The 18,149-nt window shown below is 48.0% G+C and overlaps 2 protein-coding genes across 29 annotated transcripts in view; one reads left to right on the top strand and one right to left on the bottom strand.

Annotated features, from left to right (window-relative positions):
* The window catches only part of LOC139361630 (disco-interacting protein 2 homolog C-like), a 137,806-nt gene that overhangs the window by 29,976 nt on the left and 89,681 nt on the right, over positions 1-18,149 (bottom strand). The gene's annotated exons all lie outside the window — the stretch shown is intronic.
* LOC139361629 (disco-interacting protein 2 homolog C-like) overlaps positions 1-18,149 on the top strand; it is a 156,287-nt gene that overhangs the window by 131,026 nt on the left and 7,112 nt on the right. For 14 of the 21 annotated variants that reach the window (XM_071090310.1, XM_071090313.1, XM_071090308.1 and 11 more), the window contains one exon: positions 15,795-17,302. In XM_071090310.1, the coding sequence (XP_070946411.1) occupies positions 15,795-15,976 (182 nt within the window). In that variant the 3' untranslated portion in view covers positions 15,977-17,302. Of the gene's footprint in view, positions 1-14,320; positions 14,479-15,794; positions 17,304-18,149 lie in introns of those variants that run through there. The other 7 variants (XM_071090304.1, XM_071090302.1, XM_071090303.1 and 4 more) reach the window with 3 other exon arrangements.

Here is an 18,149-nt window from a genome sequence, read left to right as displayed (position 1 = left end):
ACGCTCAGCAGGGAGGAGCCCCGTTCTGGGCAGAACCTCAGAACCAGAACATCGGACACCACAAAGTCACAACAGAGCCAACAACAACTGAAATACAGCCCTCTCCTAAGATGTGTGCGTCACCTGCAGAAAGTCACCACACATTAAGATGGGGGAAGAGAAGGATAAGGTTAGAAACAAATTTGAAATAATTTCTGCATACGTAAAATTTCTACATCCACTGGCTTTCTTTCTGGGAGTAACAACTTTTACAGGAGATGCACATCCCCGTTGGAAGGAGTTTGGGTTTTCCGTGGGCAGAGTCAAGGGCTCTCCAAGAAATGTGAACCTTTTCTCACTCACTGAGCCGCGTGCCCTGAGGCCGTCCTGGCCTGTCTGAGCACCTCCCTGGCTCTGCCTCCAGCCAGCTCCTTCCAGCACTCACCCCGCTGCTCCCAGAGCCTGCACTGGCCCAGGATCTCCTCTTCTGCTGCTGTCAATCTTCCACTTTAGGGCAAATAAGTTGGAAACTAGAAAGTTATAAGACCCCTTGGCTTTTTAAAAATTTGTCTTCTCAGAAAACAAAGAATACTAATTCTACTTCCATGGTTTAATATGTTGCCCACACCTGCATGTTCATGGATATGTGTTTTTATATATATTTTAATCAGTACTTATAAAAGCATGCACTGTTGGCTACATTCAGTTCAATTACATTTGATGTAAGAAGTTTTAATTTCAGTGAATTCAGGCACTCAAAATTTAAGCCCTCTGACATCTATTAATCAAATGGAAAAATGACAGGTAGATATTACAAAAATCAAGAGAATTGTTTAATATAAATCCTGGACTTTTAGATATTTCCACAAATGTAATGTATACATTAGTACATGACCTTGAGCATTTTCACAACTCTTTGAACTAAAATTCTATTCTTAACTTTTATAGGTAAATCGACATCCATATGTGATTTTAAGCAGCTCAAACATCAGCTCTTAAAAACAACCAGAAATCCTGCGGGCAAATCCCACCAAGCAGCAAATAACGGAACTGTACCCAACAACCCAGGTACCTCCCCTGAGGCATCTGGAACTTGAGGATTACGAGCAGCCTTTGGTTTCTGAGGCACCCGAGAGTGGGGACTCCAACTCCCCAAGTCTAGGAAGGCCTCAGCGATAAGGAAAACTGATCAAAAAGTCATCCCTGCCGGCCCCCTGCCATGGGCTACCCCCTGCCGGCCCTCAGCCACGTGCTTGCAGATCTCACTTCCTCTCTGTCCCGCAAAGCCTGACTCCTGATTCCAGCCCTGCCGCTTACTGGGATGTGGCCATGGACGTCAACTGCACCTGTAAGGAGAGAAGCCTGTCAGGATACAGGATCCTGGCCATCCTGGCAGCTCTCAAGCTGATACTGTAACTTTGTAGTGAGTTACTTAATGCAAAGGTTTAACTTTGAAAAATTTAGATGTGTGTATTCTAACGGAAATTCTGAATGTAGAACACAGGCCACACCCTCACACAGATGTTGTCTGGCCAGCACTCTTTTGTCTTTTCAATAGACGTTTTTAAAAGCAGTTTTTGGTTCATAGCAAAATCAAGAGGAAAGTACAGAGAGTCCTCACCTATCTCCTTTCCCAGCACAGGCACAGCCTCCATCATTCTCCTGCCCTCATGAGACCAGCATGTCTGTATGACGACAGACCCGCATCAACACGGAACCACCACCCACAGTCCACAGCTCACACGAGGACTCGGCCTGCTGCTGCTCACTCTGTGGGTTTCACAGACGTGGAACGGCATGGATCCCCCATGAAAGCCCCACCTGGAGTTGTTTCCCACCTTCCATATCCCCTATGCTCCTACCATTCATTTCTCCCTTCCCCAACCCCTGGCAGCCACTGATTGTTTGACTGTCTCCACAGCTTTGCCTTTTCCAGACTGTGCTGTGGTTGGACTCAGACAGCAGGCAGCCTTTCCAGATTGGAGTTTCACTTAGCAACATGCGCTTAAGATCCTTCCTTGTCTTCATGGCTTAGGGGTCCAGTTCTTTTTAGCGCTGAATAATATCCCAGTATCTGACATACCACAGTTTATCCATTCACCTGCTGAAGGGCATCTTGGTTGCTTTCTAGTTTTGGCAATTATAAAGCTGCTGTCAACGTCTGTGTGCACATTTCCGCATGGAAGTAACTTTCAGCTCCTCCGAGTAAACGTCCAGGACTGTGATTGCTCCTGTGGTCGGAGAGCTTAGTTCCACGGAAAACCGCCACGCTGCCTCCTACAGCAGCTGCCCCACTTCCTCCAGTGATGAGTGAGGGTCCTGATGCCTACACACCCACCAGCACGCGGCGGTGTCGGAGTTCGGGTTTTGGCCAGGCCGATGGGTGCACAGTAACGCCTCGCCCTATGACATAAGACGCGGGCCATGTTTCCACGTGTAGATTTGCCATCTGTGTATCTTCTTTGTTGGGGTATCTGTCCAGGTCTTTGGTCCATTTTTAATCAGGTTGTTCATTTTCTTGTTGAGTTTTGAGAGTTCCTTGCACGGTTTGGATAACAGCCTTTCTCAGATGAGTCTTTTACAGATGCGTTCTCCCCGTCTGTGGCCTGCCCTCTCATGCTCCTGAGACACTATGTTTTTTAGTTTGAAAAACACTTTAGACAGAAGATGGACCTCCCAGCCCGCCACTGTTCTCAGTTTGGCCGTGGTCACCACCCTCCCAGCCCTGGTTCCCACCTTTCCACCATCTGCTGGTCCTATGGGTGTCAACCCATACTGAGTCCCTAACATATCTCCAATGATGGCAACGTCAAAGCAGGCCGTTTGCAGGTAGAAAGGAGCTGATGGAGGCCGGAGCAGAGTGTGAAGGCCAGCGGATTCATCCCTCGGGGACCGGCAGGCCTCTCAGATATCCCCCTGGGTCACATCCCAAATGAAGTACCTGCTTTGGCCGTGGGCAGGAAGCAGGACCTGGCCCAGATCTCAGCATATTTGACCTGGCACGGCATTTACAGGTGAGCCTCCATAACCGGAAACTCGACTCTCTGGGGAGAATGCATTTTCATTATCAAGGCTTTTAGGCTTTTAATTAAGAAACCAAAGAGCAGTGACTGGAGTGAGGATGCAGGGACTCTGGGTGACCCACACGCTCGTTTCCACCTGGCACGAAGGACCCTGGAGTGAGGGTACAGTGCCTGCTCTGAGTCACCAGCACACTCATCATTTCTACATAAAGAACCCTGTGAGTCTGTCCCAGGACTTTTTAGCCTAGACCTAAAAATTCACAGCTTTGGAAACCTTCATCATTTTAGGAACCTGACAGGTGGGCCAGGGGGATCTCACAGAGTGAGGTGCTGTCTATGGGGTCAGCAAAATGCAGCTGGGGCTTCCCGCAAGCACTTCAGGGAGGCCGTGCACTGGCCCTAGGCTGGTTCCGCCTCCTATCCTCGGTTCTCATGCCCAGCCGTGAGGGGAGCCCCCCGCTTCAGGAGCTGTCCCTGGCTCCAGGCCCTAACGTCCATGTCCAGGCCCCTGGTAGGGCAGCTTCTACCCCAGGGAGGCTGGAACTGGAGACAGCCTGGAGCTCTAGGCAATCCTGGCAACCACATGCTTCCCGAAGTGGCTGCAGACAAACTCCTGCTTCCAAAACCTGGCACGGTCTGTGTGAGGCCTGGAACGCGGGAGGCGCGATTACCCTCTCATGGTTATCAAGTCAAGTCATAGTCTCTTAGACCTATGTGTGACTGGAAGTATACACATTATGGAAGTGTATATAAATGTGAATACAGACACGCTTATTTTCCTTTTATATACCTTACATATATGTGTATACGTGCATATGTATAAAACATGGAAGAAAAAACCATACTTAAGATTTCAAATCTCAGTCACAAAGATCTCAGAAGCAAATTATTATTCTTAAATTCTAAACAAAGATGTAACATTTTACATTCTTACAAACAAAACGTTCTCTATTAGCATTTTATTTTAAAAACTAAGAATGCATTGCACTCTCTCAATTTCGATTTTTAACTCAGCTCACAAAGGCCCCTGTACAAAGGCCTCTGTACCTCGGCAAGAATGGCGGTGGTCACACCTGTGGCCATTTATCCTCTCGACATCTAGCTCCTCTTCCTGAGGCAACAGCACCTCTGAAGTCACAGCCTGGCCTCCCAACTCTCCCCCGTCCCGGGCTTCTTGGCATTTTGCTCTGCTGCACACACCTCAGCAAATACTGCTGATTAGCCAGAATCACCCAGAAATCTCTTAACCTTGATTCTGGCTGCTTTTGTAATTTGTAATATCTGTACTTCTGGTGTGATTTGAGAAACAACAAATTTTAAAATTAGAGAAGATGTGGTTTTTATTCTCTCCTTTCTGCTTGCAACCTTGAAAATTCAAGTAGCAGCAAGGGTTTGTTGAAAGTAACTTCCACCAAATAGAACCTATTACAAAGGTACTACAGAGTGTCAAATAACCACATAGATGTAAAATAGAGATGCAGACACAGATATAAAATCCAATGGTTAAACCAAATTGAGAAATGCTTGCCAGTTTGATAGGACTTCTAAAACTTGACATAAATGTTGGCTGAGGGATACAAGATGTTATGAGATGAGTGAGATGCTTGGCCTAGAACCACAGGCTCTCTCCTCTTTACAGCAGAAAATCCATAAGGAAGTCAAATCTGAAAGAACCAGGTACCGTTGAATGGCATACTCAGCCATCCTTCCCCATTCCTGGGCCAGCTGCGGTGAGTGCAGCCAGTCGTTCACCAACATCCATCATCCATCCTCCAGGCCATGGCTACAATTTACTTCCAGGCTCCCTGTCATTATGTAGATTAGGTAAATCACTGCCACTCTCACCTTAAGCCTCCCCGCCAGCATGGTAATCATCCATTCCCAACCACGGCAAGGACAGCCGTGACCCTGGGAACGCAGAGCAGGGGTCGGGAAGAAACCTGGATCCCTGAATACCTCATGGAGCAGTCACCAGCCTGGAACATCCTCCTTGATGGGTTTGCAAGAGAGAACTCCTTGGTTCCTCAAGCTACAATACTGCAGTCTCAGGTCACAGCATCGTTACCTACCCTCGTCAGGAACCGTTCATGCTCATCAAGACATGAGAACAAAACTGCATTGGCACAGTCACACTCGACGCAGACCACCTGCTGCTCACATTCATCGTATTAACACCTAAAAGCCACCGTGGTGGATATGCTGGATGTGGACACTCGGCGGCTTTTTGCTGGAGACACGCTTTGTGCATTTATCGCACGACCATCTTGGCGTCAGGAGGGGCTGTGCAGGTGGCAGCTGTGCACGTCACAGGGAGTCTCACTCGCTGGACTCTCAGCCAGCTCCCACTATCAGTGCCCGCAGAGTCCTCTCCTCCAGGAGCACGTGCTTGGACGCCACAGTGGCCTGTGGATCCACACAACAGCACTGTGTGCCCCAGGAGCTTAGAAAGTACCACTGCATCAATGCCTCCACAGGTGAGGCCGGGGGCAGAAGCCAACCTCAAGCAGTTACGGTCCTCCGTGGGGCTGGCGTCCAGGCAGGAAGGTGGCTCAGCGGCTCTCCTCTCACTGTGAAACTTCCTAGGTCCCCACATGAACAGAACCCTAAATAACACGCAACAAACAACAGGAACGAGAATACGACCAGCAGCTTCCGAGATGAGCAAGCTGGACTGATCATGAGACACCTGACGGTGATGGTGCCAGAGCCCCTCCCAGTAACCTGTGAGGACAGCGCTGCCAGCATCTCCCTAAAACCAGCCCAAGTCAAGTTAGACTTGAGGCTTTCCAGGAGTGGGTAGATCCATTCAATCCCACAGTCTGAACCTTCCAGGCCGTGTCTCATGGCCCTCATCTCACATATGGGAACCCGGACGCTGCACCATAAACGCAGCCCCAAGCCCTCGTTCCTTCTTCAACACCACACACCAGCACAGTGAACACTTAGGATCTGGGCATTCACATAAAATACTGCTTAACTAAAACTTCTGATTTAGAACATGTTTAATTCCTACTCACAGAGCTCAAAGTGTTCTGTCCTAGGAGGCGGTAGCTGTAACTAAGCATGAGAGAAGAAGGGATCAGAGTGGTGCCAAGTATTAAATATTCCTCTAAATCTATTCACCAGGTTGCCATGCTATTGTCACCTGCTTCATTTTCTGTCCTTAAAAGACAAAATAGTTACTTTTCAAAATAGACAACCTGTTTTACTGATGCTTAGCTATAAAGTAGCGAGCTACGTATCCAAAAGGGAGATATGGGAAAACAGAAAATGTTCACAAGCGATCGGGGTTGGGGGGCAGTTGCAGCAGCACCTGGCTCTGTTGCGCTGTGAGCCAGCCACGTGGGCTGGACAGCTCACTTAGCCACTGAAATTACATCATCTAAGATTTTGTTTCAGTTACTTGGATAAATTCTCCCTCTTGCTATGAAGAGTAAGGTTTGAGGGGTTTTTTTGTGTTTTTTTTTTTTTTTGACTTGGAGTCTCGCTATGTCACCCAGGCCGGAGTGCAGTATTACAATCATGGCTCATCGCGGCCTTGACCTTCTGCCTCAAGCAATCCTCCCGCCTCAGCCTTCCAAGCAGCTGGGACCCAAAGGCGAGTTTGATTTCTTTGCTAACGAATTCCTAATTCACCTCGCAGTGGGCCCTGTCAAGGCCATATGCCCGGACATCCACCTTGCCGACCGTCCATGTGGTCTCTAAGGTGGATGCCCTCCGGTTGCCTGGGCTCTGCACGCGATACTGAGTCTCCAAGTCTGCCGCTGTATAAGGGACTGACAGCCCCAAGCGTCTCGACGCGCCACCTTGAGCCGGGCTTTATTCCACAGGGCGACTCTGCTTCCCGTGATGAGATGCAGCACGTGAGCACAGATCAAAGGGTATCAGCAACTAACCCATTCCCCTGGTACTAAGCAGAGGACCAAGAGTTTAGTTCCTTACTTATTTGCTACGGGCTTGATTCAAAACAGCTTTCTGGAATCCTGGGGACAGACACCTCTAACTGGTGAGAATTCTGGCTTTAGTAACGGAAGGATCACCTAAAGCCCATTTTGTAACTGCTGTTCTCATCAGAATTTGAAGCCAAAGGGAAAAATAAAAGGGGGGCTAAGATCGTGACACCCCAGTTTGCACAAGGCCAACCAGCCTGCTTGAGGGGGTAAAAGGAATAGGATTTTTAAACTGCTGAGTTTTAAAAACGTGGCTGTAGGCTGGGCGCACTGGCTCACGTCTATAAGCCCAGCACTTTGGGAGGCCGAGGTGGGAGGATTTCTTGAGGCCAGGAGTTCAAGACTGGCTTGAGTAACACAGCAATACCCTATCTCTTTAAAAAGAAAAAAAAAAGTTATTAAAATAGTAATAAAAAGGTTAATACAATAAATTACTATGTCAACATGGCACCCCCTGCTGTCAGACGAGGTGCAATCTCTGTGGCTGTGAGGTCCGGAGAGAAATGTAACCGGCATCATAGGGAAGGTGGACCCCAAAGCCCCACAACATTACTCCTGTACAGTGTGTTAACCAGCATGAAGTCTCCTCCACAATCAGAAGCCTGGTTTAGAGGAACGCTGCCCACTGGACCTGGGTGGACTCCAGATGCCGGTCGACCAGACAGCCCCACCCTGGGACCCTGCCGGCAGCCCCGACTGGACAGAATGGCCTCATGAGTGTCCTTTCCTGCCACAGGCTGCAGACCCTGAGCCAGTCCTGGCTGTGACTGATGCTGCGCATAAACGTCTGCGCCCAACAGCTCACCTTTGTACATGACACGCCCAGTCCACCTCATTTCAAATGTTACACTTGCCCCAAGGCGAACATGGATGTTACAGGTTAACTCACTGCATGTGTGCTAGACTTTCCCTGTAAGTGTTCAGACATTGTACGAACCGGATGAACAAACCCCACTTTCCCTGTAAACGTTCAGACATTCCTTGAGCCCGATGAACACACACAGCCAACAAACCCCGGAACGTGTAATGCCGCGGCCTCCTCCCCTCCTGAGGGGCGTGTGCTTACAGCTCCCCCAAGACCACATTTCCCAAAGCACAGAGTGTTACTCTGAAAATAAAACCTCCTTTTTCCTTCCTCTGTACATCTCGTGGTCGTGTTAACAACTATTGCTACAAATGCAGAGAAACGGGGTATTATCCGTGCTGGTCACCGAATTCCTAGCACCAAAGCTTCAAGGCCCCCCAGTCTGAAGGAAGCTTCTATCACCCTAAAGCCAACTCTGGAGACGAAGGCCAAGCTGGGGAAAGGCTGTGTCTCTGCAAATCCACGCCACGGGGCCCTCTGCAGTTGTGTGTAAGGAACTCTTGGTCTGTCCTGGGGTTTGGGGAAATCAGGATGCAAGCAGATACCGTACGCTCTTCCACGGGACCGTGAAGTCTGTGGAACCTCAGAGGAACACGGAGACAAACGGTGGCACGATTCTCACAGGCCGAGCCTCGATGGGCGCCCGTGTCAAGAACACAGACACGCCGGGAGGGGCAGCCGATGCAGGCAACGCCTGCAACTCCAGCAAGCAACAGCGTCTGAGTGTGGGGGTCTCTGGCCAGGCTCCACCACAACTGCCATATTCTGTGACAAAATTTTAAAAATAGGTTTTAACTAGTTATAACTCTAACTTGTTTTACACATAAACAGAACACAGGGTACCAACAGGCTCCAAAATACTTTGCCTAGAACCAAGTCTAGAATGCAGATGGATGCTGCTCCGAGTGTGAGGAGTCCCCTTGTAGTGCCATAAATCCTAGATCTAGGTGACTAAGCGCTCTTCCTAAACCAGACGGCACCATGAGGCTCTGAGGGCACCCTCTGTCCCCAGGCCAGTCCATCAGGCCCTGCAGAAGCTTCTAGAGTAAGAGCCTGTGGATTTGTATTGGACGGATGTAAACCAGGCAAAGTCACAGGGGCTCGTCCTGGAAGCCTATCCATTTACCCACTCATGCCGTGGAGAGCCCTGCCCCCAACTCCACACCCGCAATCACGCTCAACCACAAGAACTGGCTTCTAGGCCCTCAAGCTACTCCCTCTCGACCCCGGACAGACGCTTCTCAAACCATGAGACCCAGAGTAGTCTTAACAGGTGGTCCCAGCAGAACTGGCCACTGCATTAATTGATATTTTGTGTGTGGGGGGGTGGTTGTTCTTCTGTCACTCAGGCACAGTGCACCATAAGTACAGTGGTGCTATCATGGTTCACTGCAGCCTCAACCTGCCAGGCTTGGGTCATCCTCCAGCCTTAGCTTCCCGAGTAGCTGGGACCACAGGTGTACATCACCTGTCCTATTTAATTTTTTGTAGAGTCAGGGTCTTGCTATGTTGCCCAGGCTGGTCTTGAATTCCTGGGCTCAAAAGTGAACTGCCCAACTCAGCCTCCCAAGGTGCTGGGATGACAGGTGTGAGCCACTATGCCCAGCCTAGAATTGGTTTTTCTTAAACCTGAGTTTGACACATGAACCCCACTTACATAGATATCAGCACACTCTCACAGCTCGAGAGTTTTCCTGAATCTCGATTCTGTCCGTTCAAGGTCAATATCTAAGAAAGGGTCAGAACTGACCCTCCCTCCGTGAAGCCTAAGGGCAAATGCAGCAGCATCTCAGTGTATGAGGAGACAAAGTAAGAAGGGTGGAAAATACACACTGAAATTCTAGTGCTAGAATCATAATCACCAACACTTTAAGAGGGAATCTGCTTTCCAAAATATGTAGCTGCTGGATTAACTTCAAAGTCACCAGATTCCACAGGCAGTAGCTCACAGGGGCACAGCTTTCTAAGGCCGCACAGCCCGGGACAGCGTAACAGCCTCAGGGCAAAGCAAACTAAACAAAGGCTTGGTTCTCTCAAGGACGAAGGTGCTCAAGTGTTTCCAAATATTCTTCTTCTTCTAAGTAAGTTAGATGCCTCCTACAACACTGTTTAGAGTGCCAGTGTGTTCAGAAACATGAAGTTGAAAATACATCTCAGGACCCCAAAATCACTACGCTAAAGGGACATCAAGGTGAGGAAGAGCTTAGAGCAAACCTGCCTCCCATGCTCTTCCTAACAGAGACAGCTACTGGGGGTGGAGGGAAAAGCCACGTACCTCCCTCACAACCGATCCACAAGGAAATTCCTCATGGACAGAGGACAGAACTCAAAGTCACCATCTGCACACGGAGATAAATGCGGATCTGACTGCTTCCTCTGGAAAGATGCACCAGAAATGCATTTGTCTGATCTACCTGTGACCTGGAAATCCCTCCCCGCTTCGAGCCGTCCATCCTTTCTAGACTGAACCAACGTACGTCTCACATGTATTGATGTCTCACGTCTCCCTAAAATGTGTAAGACCAAGTTGTGCCCCAAACACCTTGGACACATGTTCAGGACCTCCTGAAGCTGCCGCAGTGTGTCCTCAACCCCTCCTAAGGCTGTGTCTATAACCTTGGGAAAATGAACTCTCTATGGATCAAGGACTGTCGCAGAGATCCTTCTGGTTTACAGGAAGCATTCTCTCCTGCGAGTATATCAATGAAATCATGTGGAATTACAAAATGCCACTTTAGTAAAAGCCAAAGGAATTAGGGTTCTATGTGCTTCAAAAAAAAAAAAAAAAGTAACGTTCTATTTGTCAATGGACCATGAAGCCCACACCCCCTTTTGCAGTGAAGATGTCAAATGGGACGAGAGGCCCCTCCTGCGGATGCTACCCTCTGACCCCACTTCCCAGAGTCCAGTTTCCTGCTGCTCAGGGAACAGCAACCCCAGCTTCACGGGGCTCAGGCCTCCAAACCCAACTCCCACCCATGCTGGAGAATCACCCCAGGGACTAGCTAAGTGGCAGGTGCAACTCTCACCTCACCCCCTTAAAGGGGAAAAGGCACCTTCCCGCTCCTCTTCCTGCTGGTGGGAACAGGGGCAGGAGCTGGAGGGTCAGGAGTCGGGCGGCAGAACCGAAGCAGCCTGGGTCCCTGCTAGTCAGAGTTGGCAAATGCCAACCATCCCCGACATTCACTTTGCAAATAAATCCTTCTCTTTTGTCAGGTCCCTGGTTATAAGTTTGCACCCATAACTTAAAAAGAAAAAAAAAAAACTCAGATAAAAAATCGGTGTTTGGCTGACAATATTTCAATTATCTTGGGGCCTTGGGTCAAATGATGGCAAAACAGGAAACTGAACGCTGTTATTCAGGAAACTACCTTCCAGCGCCGTCTACCCTCCCAGGCTGTCACCTTATGGTTGTTTGTCTGCTAGATGATTAACAAAACTGTTCTGAAAACCTAGGTGTACAGAACAGACAAGAAGTCAGCTCGGGTTGAGGGGAAGCAGGATAAGACCCCCTTCCCCGCAGGATGGTGGAAGAGGAGGAACCTTCAGCACCTGGGTTTTCAGGATGCTGGATCTCTGAGAGCATCTCTCACAGCTCAAGTACAGCCAGACCCTCCTCTGACACAGCCTGTTCAGGCGAAGGTGGGCACCTGCCCTAGAGACCCACAGCCCTGTGCGGGGCTCAGCTGGAGCTGAACTTGCCTCCCTTGGTAAGAGTCAGGGCCAGGGGTGGGGAGAGGAGAGAAGCAGCAGGCCTGAGGGCCACTGTGGAAACTCCATGCCACGCTAACTCTCGTCTGATGTGCTCCGGCCAAAGCCACGCTTCTCGGAGGGAGTTTCCCTTCACACATCCGGAAATCATCAACATCTAGTCTCCCCACAGAACAGATCCTTCCCCAGGAGGCAGACGCTTGGCTGTAACACGGGGTAATGAGGGGCGCGCCTTCGTGCCCACTCTGTAGTGTTTCCTGTTACCTATTTTACCTTAAGCTACAAATGATTCCCGTTTACACGGGACACAGTGACACAGACAGCAAAACACATGAGATTCAGTGTGATCCCACACCCGTCACTGCTGACCTCAAGTGCTTTGTTCGTTTTGCTTCTAGAGTTTGTATTCTCTCCCCGGGTTCCAGGCCTGTGGATTCAACCAACCATAGATCAACATATTTTTTAATGTGTTTGTACTAAGCATTCAGACTTTATTATTCATTAAACAACTACTCGCATGGTATGTCCATGGTATAGCTGTTACGAGCAACCCTGACATGACTGTCTGCAGGAGGATGTGCATATGTCATATGCAAACACGATGCCATTTTATTGCAGGGACCTCAACGCCCAAAGACCTTGGATTCCATAGGCAGTCCTGCAGCCCACCCCCATGGGCACTGTGGAATGGCTATAATAGAAAATATGGAGGTTTTAAACAGTTATGTACTAAATCTAATCTTTTGTTAAGAAATTAATGTGTATCACTTGTATTATTTGGAAGTCCTTCCTGGCCCAGAGACTTGACATGTTCTTATCTTTTTGTCCACGGATCTAGCCATTCCAGTAAGCTTGTTGAACACAAATCAATTTTACAATTAAATTCTTACAAGAATCACACTCAATCTGTAAGCTGCTTTGGTTTTTAAAGTGAAATAACCAATAGTTTTGCCAACCTGCTATATCATAGAATAACAGGATAAAGCAGCCCCATGGCATGCAAAAACATGGGGTTTCAAAGCTAACCAGTATAAAACACGTTACAAATCCCTAAATATGAAAACGTTTTACACCAAAACAGATATTCCAGAAAAAAACAGGATGTTCAAAAAAGCCCTTTGCAGAAAAGCACTTTCCCCTTCATTTTTCACACGGTTTCCTGAAGCTTGTGTTTGGTGATGACCATGAACCAGAAGTAGCGTCCGCTGCAACTACTGTTACAGCAACACAGAATATTAAGGCAAAAAAAAAAAAAAAAAGGCCGCGCGCGGTGGCTCAAGCCTGTAATCCCAGCACTTTGGGGGGCCACGACGGGCGGATCACGAGGTCAGGAGATCGAGACCATCCTGGCTAACACGGTGAAACCCCATCTCTACTAAAAAAAAAAAAAAAAAAAAAAAAAAAAACCTAACCGGGCGAGGTGGCGGGCGCCTGTAGTCCCAGCTACTCGGGAGGCTGAGGCAGGAGAATGGCGTAAACCCAGGAGGCGGAGCTTGCAGTGAGCTGAGATCCGGCCACTGCACCCCAGCCTGGGCGACAGAGCGAGACTCCCTCTCAAAAAAAAAAAAAAAAAAAAAGGACACAGCATATTTCCTACTGATGAGAACAGGTAGAGTGTTATAAAATGAGTGTGTCCTAAAGTCAACAATGTTCAAATTCTAGGTCTCCCACAGACACTAGACGGTAACCGCCAAAGCTTATGTACCTGGCAACGTTCAAGGAGACCAAGTTCAGAGCTGTCACAATGCAGCACCATCCTCACGCGATTATCTCAGGCAGGTTTGAGGGCAAGTGCCCCCGTCACAGTGGGAAAGCTGCCCAGCCCAGCACTTCCTGAGATCACAGACCTTCGCCTTCCCACGTCTTCAATAGTTCCTTTACACCGGGAACCACACAACAAAACCTAAAACACTTCCTCAAATCTCAAGACAGTCTTTAGAGCTCTTTTCCTTGCCCCTTCTCTTACTGAAAAAGCTTATTTTGTAAGCAACCTGTAGTGCTTACCAGAGCTGGGGCGGGAGGAGAGCTAGTGTTTGGTAGACCGAGTTTCAAGCGTGGGGAGACCAGAAAGTTCTGGAGATGGATGGCGGTGATCGCAGCACGACAGTGTGAACACACTTAATGCCACAAAACCATACAGTTAAAAATAGAGTGCTGTGTAACTTTACCACAATCAAAAAACTGAGAAAAGTCATCTATAATTACTGTCTCCAATATCTTCCATCCTGTAAGTTACATTTGCTTTCGGAAATCCTCAGAGCAATCATGAAAAACTAATACCCTGTCGTCTCTGAAACGCAAAGTCGTTCAAGGGCTTTGGTTATAGGAAAGTAGCTGGAAAGCAAAGCATCCGTTAGGCACAGCAGCCGTGATAGGACAAACACACGGTAGGAAGGTGGTGGTCATGCTACACACAGATGGGAAGGGTGTGGGGAGCCACAACACCCGATGCTTGGGAGGCACCTGGGCAGGAGCTGAGAATGTACCAAACACGTTCGATCATGCAACATTCACGGACCCCGAGTCCAGCCACCACCGCTGACATCCACTGTGGCTGGGGTGTCCTCCCAGCCTGTGATGGCTCGCTCCTTCGGTTAACTGCCTTGAATCTACTGGTTCCTCTCCTCATGGGCCTCTTTCCTGTCGTCTTCCTGTCATTTTTCTGTCAGCAAACACATTTCCTGTCATTTTCCTGAACTGACATGACATTTCCTGTCATTTTCCTGAACTGACATGACATTTCCTGTCATTTTCCTGAACTGACATGACATTTCCTGTCATTTTCCTGTCAGCAAGCACATGCGTCCAGCCTGACCTTGCTGATGTGCTCCAGCGGCCCTGGACTCGAGCCGCACTGTTCCATCAGTGTGGCATTCGCGAGTTACCTCCTGGGAAATGCCAGGTGATGGTAACATCAACCAGGAGGCACAGCTGAGAAGCAGAACGCATGGTGCGGTGCCCAGAACGTCACGTCCTTGAACAGACGCTCCGTATCTTCTCCTCTCCTGCCAGAGCTTCACTGTAGGAAGGCGGCCATTCTTCCAGTGCTGCTACTTCCAACACCGGGGAAAGCAAGCTTCAGAAATGAACGGTGTCAAAGAGGGAGGACCCACCAGCAGGGCTACCGGCAGCCAGACAACCGCAGCCCCAGCATTCCCCAGCCACCATGACTGACAGCCCAGGCTCCAGAAATGCACGGCTTCAACCTTAGGAGTAAAAACCCTCCCAATCCAACTATTATTTTCAACAATGGGATTGAGGAATGAGGTGTTCTAACCCTGCCTCTCTCGACAGCACAGATCATCAGATCCCAGTTCTTATAGGATTGGGGAGTGGGGTGGGGTGGGGTGGTTCCTAACCCTGCCCGCCTTCATAGAAAAGAACTTGGATATGATGACCTGTGCTAGATTAGCACTTTGCTTCTGCCATATGCAGTCATCCTCAGCACCAGGAAAAGTCAGAATCGTTGAGTGATGACACCAATACCAACACACGCCGTTCTGCGGCTCTGGTAACTGGCTGCACAGATACAACCCGATAGTGGTGAGGTCTAAAGACATCACCAGTCTTCCCAAGGATTGTGTTCCTGAATATTTTGCGTTTGGAATAACGGTCTTCTTTGCCAGGGCTGAGCCATGCTTCCCTCTCGCCTGTCCTCTGCCTTCACCAGCTTCGTGTGCGCTTCTGGACAAGTGTTTGTGCAGGTGCTATCACTTATTTCCACAGCGAGAATATACACAGACACCACACAGAAATGGGCAACCCCGTTAGGAGCTGTGCAGGGAGATCTAACTCATCCCATGTGCCAAATTCCTGTTGCCATGGAAATTAAACTAACTAAACTAACGTTGCTATGATCTCATCTCTTACTGTACCACTAAAGATCATCCGGGTAAGAGGAATGTGCCTCTGCATAGCATTCAGCTCACATTTACATGTCGGTTTTTCCTGAATATGGTTATGTGAGATAGAAATCAGTAAGATGGGGTGTAACATACAGTATAGGATCGTTGTGTCTCCTAGCCTCAAACACTTCAAGATCCTCAGAAAATGAAGTTTAACGCTGGGGACGTGAGTTACATAGTAACTTGTTTTGGATACTATCATATCAACACCAAATAACTTCTTGAATTCCTTTTTAAATTGAAAAGCAATTTACAAAGCACAAAAGCCCCAATATTAAAGAATACAATTCAGTCTTTTTAGCGTATTCTAAAAGCTGCACATCAACCACTAGTATGTAATTCCGGGACTTTTTCACCACAGGCCAAAGAAACCTTGAACCCATTAAGAGTCAGCACCTGGCTCCTTCCTTCTACCAGCGCCTGGCAATCACCAGCCAACTTCCTTTTCTCTGGATTTGCACATTCTGGACACCTGTTGTGAGGAGAATCGTACAGTGCATGACCTTTGGTGTGACCTTCGGTGCTGACATCTTTCACGTCTAAGGTGAGTGGAATCTCAGTGAGTGACCGGTTGACAGACACCTGGACTGTTTCTACTACTATGAATAATGCTGCTGTGAAGATTCAGGCATGACATACTTTTTGGAAAAATGTTTTCAGTTTTCTTGAGCATATGGCTAGGAGTGAAATTGCTGGGTCGTACGGTGATTTCATGCTTTTCTGAGGAACTGTCGGACTTTTCCAAATCAACTGCACCATTTTACTTCCCCTCCCACTAGCAATATATCAAGATTTCAGTTTTCCCCAATTCACCAACATGTCACTGTCCAATACTGGGGTTTTACCCACCCATCACGGTGGTTGTGAAGTGTTATTTCACGGTGGTTTTGATTTCCATTTCTAAGATGACGAATTCTGCTAAACATCTCATGTGCTTTTTAAGGCATTTATATGTCTTTCTTTGGAGAGTGTCTATTCAAATCCTTTGTCCATTTTTAAATTGGATTTTTATTAAGAGTTTTTGAATATATTCTTGATATCAGGTCCTTATCGTGATAATGTATCCTGTTCTGTGGGTTGTCATTTTACTTTAATAGTATCCTCTGAATTGAACGTTTTTAATTTTGATACCGTCTTTTTCCCTTCAGTTGCTTGTTATAGCTTTAGACGTCTCAGCCAAGGAAACATTGCCTAATCCAACCTAACAGTTTCTCCAGGATTCTCCCCTAAAGGTGTTATGAGCTGAACTGTCCCCCTCCCCCAAGATTCCATGTTAAAGTCACAACCCCGGAAACCCAAAATGTCACTGTATTTACATACAGGGCCTTTAACTTGGCAATTTAGGTCCCATAAGATCTTAAAAGTAGGGCCTGATCCAGTATGACTGGTGTTCTTTTAAGAGAATTTAGACACAGTCCTCAGTGCTGCATACACGTAAGAGAAACCTGTGAGGACACAGAGAAGAAGCTGTCTACACAGCATGGGGTGAGGCCCCAGAGAATCCAACCCTGCCCGCACCTTGATCCCAGGCTTCCAGTCTCCAGAAAAAAGGAAATAAGATGCTATTGTCTAAGTCGCACGGTCTGTGGTGTCCGTTATGGTACCCAGCAGACTGACAGAATGGGTCTCAGTCAGCTCCTTACATTGGAACCATGTTGAGCTTTGCGTGTAGGGTGAGGAAGGGTCCAGTCCATCCTTTTCTATGTGGATACCCCAGTTGTCCCAGCACCATTGAGTTGTGAAAGGAAAAAAGTAAAGCAACCCTTGCTGTCCTCTCTCCATCAACAGATTAGAAGATACACTGAAGAATCATGGACAATTTTGTCGGTTTAAGCCAGTGGTTTTCAAACTTTTGGGTCTTAGGAACCCTTTGCACTTTATTAAAGAGCACAAAAAAGCTTTCTCATCAGGCCGGGAGTGGTGGCTGCTCATGCCTGTAATCCCAGCACTTTGGGAGGCAGAGACAGGTGGATCACTTGAGGTCAGGAGTTCGAGACCGGCCTGGCCAACATGGTGAAACCCCGTCTCTACTAAAATACAAAAATTAGCCTGGCATGGTGCTGAACACCTGTAGTACCAGCTACTAGGGAGGCTGAGGCAGGAGAATCGCTTGAACTCAGGAGGCAGAGGTTGAAGTGAGCTGAGGTCACACCACCGCACTCCGGCCTGCGTGGCAGAGCAAGACTCCGTCTCAAAAAAAAAAAAAAAAAAAAAAAAAAAGAACATAATTTAGTTTCTTTTACAAGGATAAAGTCATTACATCTTAACACAGTCTTAAAGAAGAAACCATTTTCCAAAATAAGCAGCAGCGTGGCAACAGTTTGTGCTACTGTGAAAACACCTAACATCTCTGCACCTCAGACAGCAGGATTCTCATGCCTGCATCTGCGTTCAGTGGGCTGCAGAGCCATGGCTGAAGTTTATGAAGAAAGTCCGACCCCATACTGATATACAATTAGGAAGCAGTATTTTCATTGTGTTTTCAGATCATTTTAGGTATTCTCTGCTGCCAAATGTAACAAGTGGCACTTCCGTACAGGCTGTCTGCAACACAGAGTCTGTGCTCTGGTCGACGGGCCTTTCTGCCCCAATTCCTTCTAAGTCGACTGGTCCGTCTTGCACTTGAATGGCTTTTACCAGCACACGATTTTGTAATCACACATTGGTTAGAAAATACTGGTTCAGAGTTATGAGCGGCTTCCACATTTCATTATAT

Source organism: Macaca nemestrina, unplaced genomic scaffold (assembly GCF_043159975.1).
Source record: "Macaca nemestrina isolate mMacNem1 unplaced genomic scaffold, mMacNem.hap1 Scaffold_77, whole genome shotgun sequence".
NCBI classification, from domain to species: Eukaryota; Metazoa; Chordata; class Mammalia; order Primates; family Cercopithecidae; genus Macaca; species Macaca nemestrina.
This window is presented reverse-complemented; position numbering and strand designations above follow the sequence as displayed.